The sequence below is a fragment of the Mercenaria mercenaria genome, chromosome 9 (genome assembly GCF_021730395.1).
Source record: "Mercenaria mercenaria strain notata chromosome 9, MADL_Memer_1, whole genome shotgun sequence".
NCBI lineage: Eukaryota > Metazoa > Mollusca > Bivalvia > Venerida > Veneridae > Mercenaria > Mercenaria mercenaria.
In genome coordinates this window covers 84,111,425-84,121,151 of record NC_069369.1, presented here as the reverse complement: position 1 = coordinate 84,121,151, position 9,727 = coordinate 84,111,425, and the positions used below count along the sequence as shown (strand labels likewise).

The 9,727-nt window shown below is 37.1% G+C and overlaps 1 protein-coding gene across 2 annotated transcripts; it reads left to right on the top strand.

The window, feature by feature from the left end:
* Positions 1-9: 9 nt before the first annotated feature.
* LOC128559617 (TM2 domain-containing protein CG11103-like) lies at positions 10-8,968 on the top strand. 2 transcript variants are annotated; one of them, XM_053551922.1, is made up of 6 exons: positions 10-107; positions 2,035-2,231; positions 2,785-2,875; positions 3,706-3,821; positions 4,627-4,715; positions 6,463-8,968. In XM_053551922.1, the coding sequence occupies exons 2-6, from the start codon at positions 2,110-2,112 to the stop codon at positions 6,585-6,587; spliced, it is 543 nt and encodes a 180-aa protein (XP_053407897.1). In that variant the 5' UTR covers positions 10-107; positions 2,035-2,109; the 3' UTR covers positions 6,588-8,968. The 2 variants fall into 2 exon arrangements, with proteins under 2 accessions (XP_053407897.1, XP_053407895.1); XM_053551920.1 differs by lacking the exon at positions 10-107 and adding an exon at positions 176-322.
* Positions 8,969-9,727: the final 759 nt, after the last annotated feature.

Below are 9,727 nucleotides of genomic sequence, written 5' to 3'. Positions count from 1 at the left end.
ATGACATTTTCGTAAATTTTGTTTTTCCTCTTTTTCCTGATGATGTATTAACTTAACTAGATCTACTTTGTTTCCAAAAATTCCTGAATAAGGCACCAGTATTGAAAGTTAGTCATGTTCTAAATATTTTTTACTACATGGCATATTTACGAATACGAGGTTGACGACAACGATATAGATTTTTTTTATTCGTACGTACATAAATTTGAGCTGAAAAAGAAAATAGATTTAGGAATGAATGATAGATTTTCTTTATATAATTTGTGAAATTGAATGCTTTGTTAATGTATAGGTGACAACAATAGTCTCCAGAAATCAACTGGTAAGCTTTTGTACTTATTTGGCTCTGGTACAGGGGTACTAAACACAATAAATCTTTATATCTTTATGTCAACTTCCTCAAGTCAAACAAAAAAGTAACAACCTCTTGCAGATACGGTTAAGGTAGAGAACTTGAAGTTGAATATTAAAACTGGGAGAAAATGTGAAAGCAGCCAGGTAGCTCAGTCGGTAGAGCATCGGAACTGAATGCCGATTCGTTCGAGTCCAGGTCTGGCTGCACATTTTTCTCACCCTGTGAAATTTGGCGCTCAACGTGGGACCAAGACGGCATTACACTGATTAGTCTTCAATGACTGTAATTGCGGCCGGGTAGCTTAGTCGGTAGAGCATCAGAACGGTATTCCAAGTCCCAGGGTTCGAGTCCTGGTCTGGCTGCACATTTTTCTCACTCTGAGTCTGTGACATTGACAAAAAGTGATATGTGGGCTTAATTTATAGCACACCCCTTGTGGGAATATTATAGTTTGCTGCAAACACTTGATGTGATCATGCCGATACAATTGATACAATATGTTCGCGGGATGTTCATTTGGTGTTTACTTTTCACATGCAAATTAGATTTGCCAGGAACAAGTAGCCTTACTCATTTTGCTTGTTGGGAACAGACTCATGCAGTCAAACCGAGTCTGCTATTATTCTTCTTGGTTGCATTCTTTGCTTCCAAAGGATCTTTTTACATCTATTTTATTAACTGTCATAACAGCAATCTTTAAGTGCCGTGTGGCGGCTATAAAAGGTCTCCCTGTAGTTGGATTCAGTGTTGTACGTTATATATTCTGGTCCTTTGGGATCTTGGAGTCCATTCATCATATGTGTAATCATTTGTGATAGTGTTACTAGTCTAGGGATATTTAAACATCTCATACCTAGAGAGCATATTTTTTTTATATATTAAGTTTTTAGTTTCATATGACTTTTATTGTCATAGGTATATGATTTATGAATTACTATATTAGATTTCGTTACTTCTCTGATTCCATCTTATTATTTTTTGGTAAACTGGACCCCATTGGAAATAAGCTTTCGGGCTTAATGGGTTATCCATGCAACCATAGATCATATTTATATTACCAAAGTTTTTCAAACACAATACGAAAATATGCTCTTAACCTATTTATTGCTCTTAAGTAGTTATTCTCTTATTTATTACTCTTGTTTTTAAGAATGCTGAACTTGCAATTGATCAAATTTAATCCGTGCAATAGAAATGCTGTTATTTTATTTAAATGTCTATCTAATCTATTTTATTTGTTAAAAGTATTTTATTTTGTTAAACTATATAGTATGTGCTAGCCTAATGTTTGTGATCAATGTAATTGCAAAATAAAAAATAAAAAATAATATATAAAAGAGTTCTGCCTAATCCGGTGCTAGAGGGCGTGAGAGGTGTTGCATATTTCATAACCTCTCATGAACAGACTCGATCAAACCGAGTCTGCCATTATTCTTCTTGGTTGCATTCTTTGCTTCCAAAGGATCTTTTTACAGATTTTATTATTTTATGATTTGATATTGTATAGTTGTCATCCCTCTTTAGAAGACCCAGGTATTATAATCGACATATACATTTTAGTAGCTCTTCAGCCAAGACATAACTATTTCATTTTAGACACTGGACTTATTCTCAACTTCAAGTGGTCATGGCAATTTTTCGAAATAAAACTTTTTTACATTTTTAGTTCTTGGTTTTAGGATTAAGAGATGTGAAGAAACCCTTAACTAGCAAGCTAGCTAACTCAGAAGAGAAGAAGGCCTGTTGAATGAATTATGAAGTTGATTATGTTGATCTTGGTGTGGGTGTTTGCCAGTGTTGCCGTTGCGAGTGATGTATGCTTTGAGAACTGTACAGAGTATAGACCCAAGTCTCCACTGGTTTACTGTTCATACTTGTAAGTATTTTCACTGTAGATACAGATAATCAAATAGTTCACTATAAATTAATTGCAACTTTCCATGGATAGACCATTATTAAGATGGTTAACCGTTACCAGTTTCCATGAGTGCATAAAGGAGAAACCAGTTATTTGTATCAGTGGATGTTTTTAGCTGACAGTACACTGCAGGATAAGCTAATTTCTTAATCTGTAACCATAGACTGTTGGTGAATGGTCAGAAGTTGCTTAAATTATAGTGTGAAAATAGTTGTGAGGTAGTTGAAAATGACATAAAGTAATATATTACATGTTTTTCTGTAAATTACTAATCTTGGAGTGAAACATATGTCGTAAGACACTATGAAATGGGCATAATCTAGTCAAGACATGGAATAAAAAAAAGAAAATGTGTTTGTTTTATGTGTAAGATCAAAATATCTTTCACTTGTGAACACCACACGCCACTCGTGAAAATATTGCATCTTGTGTTCTCTCGTGAAATATATTTCAGTCTTACACTGAAACAAACAAATATTATATCCTCTATATCTGTTTTGGATGTTTTCAGACCCATGGAATACCTGAACTGCAGTGAACCCGAGGATCTGAATGGAAATGAGACAAAAAGACAGGAACTGGATGGGTATGGCTGTACTAAGGTAAGTTACATCTGTGTATGCTGGTAACTGTTCTGATAATTCCTTACACTATGTTACAATGTTAATTCCTTACATAGTCACCCTCTGTTGGGAATAAGACAAAAAGGGCTGAAGTCAAAGAGTTACGCTTGTACTAATATAGATGACACCTTTATAAATTTACTCCACTGTTGCAGTCAGTGTTTCAGGCAAACTAAATGTCCCCAAAACTCGCTAGTTGCAACTTGCATGTTGTATTTAATTTGATAAAGTCTGACTTACATGAAAATCTTGAAATGAAGAAATCTTGTTTTAACTAAAGTTTTGCCCCCCAAACGGTGAGGCATATAGTAGTCAGACTGTCTATCCATTTCCGTTTGATAACTGAAGAACACTTAGGCCTAGATGTCAGATTTCATAGGATGATTACTGGAGGGTATCAGAAGACACCTTTAGCTTTTGGGGTCAGTAGGTCAGAGGTCAAGGTCAAAATTACCTTGAAACTGAAAAGGGTTAACTGAAGAAAGCTTTGGCCTACAGGCATCAAACTTCAAAGGATTTTTGCTTGGGGTCAGTAGATAACACTATTGTTTTTGGGACCAGTCGGTCAAAGGACAAAGGTCATAGTGATTACAGGAGGCTGTCATGGGAGCATGCATGTTTTACAGACACATCTTTTTTATTTAATATTTTTTTAACAAAATAAGTTTATGAAACTCACATCATTCTCTTGATTCAAATTCTGTAACTGGTAGAGGTAACTGAGTTGGCTGTAACTGATAGAGGTAACTGAGTTGGACCTTGTAACTTTACACTACATTGTAGTTGCTTGTTGTTGTTGTTGTTTACAGTGGGGAGGAGAGAGGTATGAAGATGTACAGAAAACAAAGGTGTGGTGTGAGGTTCTAGAAGGAGTACATTGTTATGGAGAGAGAAGATTTCTCAAAGACGGTTTTCCCTGTATCAAGTAGGCTGCTGCAATTTATATTTTGTTTCATCGTAATTCTAACAAGCTGCAAAATTGTCATGGGCATGTATTTTTGTGGTTTTCACCAGAACGGCCTTTTTGTTGAGATATAAGTTTGTGAATTTCATCTTTTGAAGGTAAAATGAATAGGACTTTTATTTATTTATTTTGTTGGAATTTAATGTTGCGGATTGATGCAACCATGAAATCTATGTACTGTGAAATCGATAATATTTGTGTGGGACAAACTTTCATCGAATTGAAGGTTTTGTGAAATCCCCAACAAATGAGTAAATTACTCGTTTATTTTTCTGAAAATTCAAATCCGAACATAACTGTTTCAGGTAAAACCACAAACTTTAATGTCAACAACATTAAATGATTCCACAGCATACAATGAAAATTTGATTTTTACCTATTTTGTGTGTCAGACAAGTGCCCTGTCACTGCAACATAAACTTGGCATAGTGAACCAGATTTTGACAAATGAAACTTCTTGTTTAATCATGTTACTAAGCATGAGATTCTGCTTATCTGTGAATAATCCAAATTTTGAAATTCAAAGGACTTTTAAAATTATGTTGTGTTAAATATGAATTGTTGAGGCAGCGTCACAAAACTTGAGGAATTTTAATAACATTTAAAACAGGTAAGCGACAGAAGTGAAATATACAAGTCTTTGAAACAGGTGAAGATGTTTTATGTTGTTTTGAAAAAAAAAACACTTACTAATAGAATGTTAAAATGTTACGTATGACTCTAAATCTATGACCTTACCCCTGATGAACATGCATGTCTTTTTCAGGTACAATGGCCACTATTTTGTGTCCACATTGATCTACTCTGTACTACTCGGCTTCCTAGGGATGGACAGGTTTTGTCTCGGACATACAGGTATTGTCTTTCATCCTCTCTGTGTCATAGTTAACCAGGTTTTCAACGAAAACCTGAGTTATTAGATTGGGGTATGTCGTTGGTTGGGCGGGCGGGCGGATGGGCGGCGGCGTCAAACTGGTGTTTCCGGTCAATAACTTTTGTTTCGGTAAAGATATTTGAATAAAACTTGGTGTGTATGTAGCTTATATCAAGATAAAGGCTGGGATTGATTTTGGGGTTTCTGGGGTCAAGGTCAAGGTCACTGTTACTTAAAATAGAAAAAGGGTTTCCGGTCAATAACTTAACATAGGTGCAGGTGCTTTGAAGTTTTTAAACATGTTTGCTAAAAGTAACGCACAAACTCTATTCAGCTTAAATAAAGCATTTGTAAACAGAAACTAACAGGACAGCAGTCAATTTCAAGATAATATATAGCAGAATGAAGTGGTTTCTTAATCTAATAGATAAGGTATAAAACATGCTTGTAATAGATGCACATTGGAATTTACTACCATAGATAAATTGGTTGCCATTTAACATTTTAGTTTTTAAAAATAAAAGGTACAAAACTAATTACTCCAACTCTCGTTGTTGCCATGTGACATGACATGATGTGTTTATAATCGATACAGGTACAGCTGTTGCAGTTATTATTATTATATGTGTATGGTACAGGTTGTTAATCCCCCGCCACGGGTGGTTGGGGGTTATAGGAATGGTCTCCGTCCGTCTGTCCATCCATTTAGTGTATGCTCTGTATCTCCTAAGTCCCTTGAAGGATTTTCATGAAACTTGGGTCAAATGATCACCTCATCAAGACGATATGCAGAACTTATGATCAGCCATGTTGGCTCAAGGTCAAGGTCACAACTCTAGGTCAAAGGTTTGAGCCTTCAATTTTGTGTCCGCTCTATATCTCCTAAACCCATTGAAGGATAATCATGAAACTTGGGTCAAATGATCACCTTATCAAGACGTAGTGCAGAACTTATGAGTCAGCCATGTCGGCTTAAGGTCAAGGTCACAAGTCAAGGTCAAAGGTTTGAGCCTTCCATTTTGTGTCCGCTCTGTATCTCTTAAACCCCTTGAAGGATTTTCATGAAACTTGGGTCAAACGATCACCTCATCAAAACGATGTGCAAAACTCATGAGTGAGCCATGTTGGCTCAAGGTCAAGGTCACAACTCTGGGTCAAATGTTTTTAGCCTTCCATTTTGTGTCCGCTCTGTATCTCCTAATCCCCTTAAAGGAATTTCAAGAAACTGGTCAAACGATCACATCATCAAGACGATGTGCAAAACTCGTGAGTGAGCCATGTTGGCTCAAGGTCAAGTTCACAACTCTGGGTCAAATGTTTTTAGCCTTCCATTTTGTGTCTGCTTTGTATCTCCTAAACCCCTTGAAGGAATTTCAAGAAACTTGGGTCAAATGATCACCTCATCAAGACGATGTGCAGAACTCATGAGTCAGCCATGTTGGCTCAAGGTCAAGGTCACAGCTCAAGGTCAAAAGTTTATGTCTGCTCTGTATCTCCTAAACCTCTTGAATGATTTTAATATGACTTGGCTGTAATATTCCCCTTATCAAGACAATTGTGCAGAATTCAAAATTCACCCATACCAGCTTAAGGTCAAGGTCACAACTTGATTGTTTAATGGTTCTACCCAATACCATAAACCCTTTCACTATCCAGAACAATGGCGGGGGATATAGCTGTCTCTCAGACTGCCTTGTTATTATAATTATGTATATACATGTATTACAGGTACAGCAGTAGGGAAGCTACTGACACTGGGTGGTGTAGGTATATGGTGGATAGTGGATGTAGTTTTACTTGTAACTGGAGTACTTATACCAGAGGATGGCAGTAACTGGGTGCCTTACTACTGAACTGTGATAACTGAAAAACTGAAATTGAATGAAACATGTGTCTGCAAAAGTAACAGAATCAAAGACAAGATGTCACAAATAAGTAGGGATGAAAGTGAAATACACATCACATTTTTATTCAGCATAACTGATACTAAACTTTATTGTTCTTCTGTCTTCATTTCTACCAAAATTTGTTGTGACTATCGAAACTTTACCTTTATAGCAACTTTAACATACATTAGATATGTGTCAAGCTTTGGGTTTATGTGTACCATGCTCTGTGTTCATGTGTACACAGCTCTGAGTTTGTGTGTACCCAGAGTTGGGTAAATGCATGATCAGGTAGAAGTTGGTGGAGAGTAATGATATAAAATTTAGTAAGGAAATATTATAACTGAATGTGCAAATGATTACAGATAGCTCAAACATTATGGCTTAATGAAAATGGAAGAGCTGATAACTCTGAAAGAAATTGAAGAAAGCAGATGGAAAGCCTTATCTCATTCTTAGTGGGAAAGATAAATTTCATTTATTTCTTGGCAAGGTTCTTGAAATAATTATATCATGGTTAGAGGATTTTAAGAAAAGTGAAGAAATATTTACTCAATTCTGAGGACAGGGGCCAACAAGTATTGGCAAGTGAGGGAAATGTGGAGAAATATTTACTCCAGTTCTGAGGGCAGAGGCCAACAAATATTGGCAAGTGAGGGAAATGTGGAGAAATATTTACTCCAGTTCTGAGGGCAGGGGCCAACAAATATTGGCGAGGGAAATATTTACTCAAGTTTTGAGGGCAGGGGCCAACAAAAATTGGCAAGTGAGGGAAATGTGGAGTAATATTTATTCCAGTTCTGAGGGCAGGGGCCAACAAATATTGGCAAGTGAGGGAAATATTTACTCAAGTTCTGAGGGCAGAAGGCCAACACATATTGGCAAGTGAGGGAAATGTGGAAAAATAATTACTCAAGGTCTAAGGGCAGGGGCCAACAAATATTGGCAAGTTAGGGAAATATTTACTCAAGTTCTGAGGGCAGGGGCCAACAAATATTGGCGAGGGAAATATTTACTCAAGTTTTGAGGGCAGGGGCCAACAAAAATTGGCAAGTGAGGGAAATGTGGAGTAATATTTATTCCAGTTCTGAGGGCAGGGGCCAACAAATATTGGCAAGTGAGGGAAATATTTACTCAAGTTCTGAGGGCAGAAGGCCAACACATATTGGCAAGTGAGGGAAATGTGGAAAAATAATTACTCAAGGTCTAAGGGCAGGGGCCAACAAATATTGGCAAGTTAGGGAAATATTTACTCAAGTTCTGAGGGCAGGGGCCAACAAATATTGGGAAGTGAGGGAAATGTGGAGCAATATTTACTCCAGTTCTTAGGGCTGGGGCTAACAAATATGGCAAGTGAGAGAAATGTGGGGAAATACTCAAGTTCAGAGGGCAGGGGCCAACAAATATTGGCAAGTGAGGGAAATGTGGAGAAATATTTACTCAACTTCAAAGGGCAGGGGCCAACAGATATTGGCAAGTTAGGGAAATGTGGAGAAATATTTACTCAAGTTCTTGGGGAAGGGGACCAACAAATACTGGCAAGAGAGGGAAAAGTGGAGAAATATTTACTAAATTCCGAGGGCCAGGGCCAACGAAAGCAGACAGATATTGACAAGTGAGAGGCAAGTGGAGAAATACTAATTTAAAAGTTCTTAGGGCAGGGGCCAACAAAGGCACACAAATATTGACAAGTGAGAGGGAAGTGGATAAATATTTACTAAAGTTCTTTGGGCTGGGGCCAACAAAAGCAGAAAAATATCTGCAAGTGAGAGGAAAGGGGGAAACGTTTAATCAAGATCTTAGGGCAGGGGCCGAACAGAGATGGACAAATACTGGCAAGCTAGTGGAAATTGCAGAAATATTTACTTAAGTTTTTACTGCAAGGGCCAACAAAGGCAGACTAATATTAGCAAGTGAGAGGAAAATGGGAGAGAAGTTGTACATAGAGCTTAGAAAGAAAAGCAGTAAAGGAGGAGATTAATTGGCATAGTGTAAAGAACAAATTGTAGACAGTTTTGCCAAGGCGATGAGGACTCTTAAGGAAACATTTAATGTTACTGATACAGAATGGAAAAACATCTTGTCCGTTTTCCGTGACCTAAGTTCTGTTCAGGTTTTGTTAATGTGTGAAATGTTATGGTCAAAATACATCATCATTTTCTTACATTACACAGCATATCCTTATACCTGTCAAATTGTTAGTTGGTTTTGAAAACTTTTTAATGTTTATCATTGTGTTTATAATGCTGCATATGTCATCCACATAGAATATATTTAAAAAAAAATACAAAAAGTTGAAAATGCATACATTGTATTTTTCGCCTATGAATAAAGTGATATTGAAAATATTTGACTGTTCTGACTTAAATACCCATAATACAAGTATATGGCGTTACTTCTCGAGCTCAAAAATGGCAGGGTGCTGTCCTAAATGGAAACAATACCATAGTAATGGTTGCAGTTTTATGTTTATGGCAGCCATTGGATTATTGCATACTTGTCACAGAATAAACTCGTAAATCAATTTTTTTCCGAAACCAGTAACATAGCTTACAAAGTGTTTTAACCTTACATTATATTTTTGGCCAGTTCATTTGTTTTCTGCTATAATGCTAAGCGTTAACATACTAGTATGATATGTGCTTTTTTTTATGCCCCCCTTTGAAAAAGGAGGGGTATATTGTTTTGCAGATGTCGGTCGGTCGGTAGGTCTGTCGGTCGGTTGGTCGGTCGGAATGTAGACCTGTCCGTTTCCAGATGATAACTCAAGAACGCTTAGGCCTAGGATCATGAAAGTTGATAGGGAGATTGGTCATCACCAGCAGATGACCCCTATTGATTTTGAGGTCTGTATGTCAAAGGTCAAGGTCACAGTGACCCTGAATAGTAAAACGGTTTCCAGATGATAACTCAAGAACACTTGGGCCTAGGATCATGAAAGTTGATAGGGAGGTTGGTAATGACCATCGGATGACCCCTATTGATTTTGAGGTCAGTATGTTAAAGGTCAAGGTCACAGTGACCCTGAACAGTAAAACGGTTTTACGGATGATAACTCAAGAACGCTTGGGCCAAGGGTCACGAAAGTTGATAGGGAGGTTGGTCAT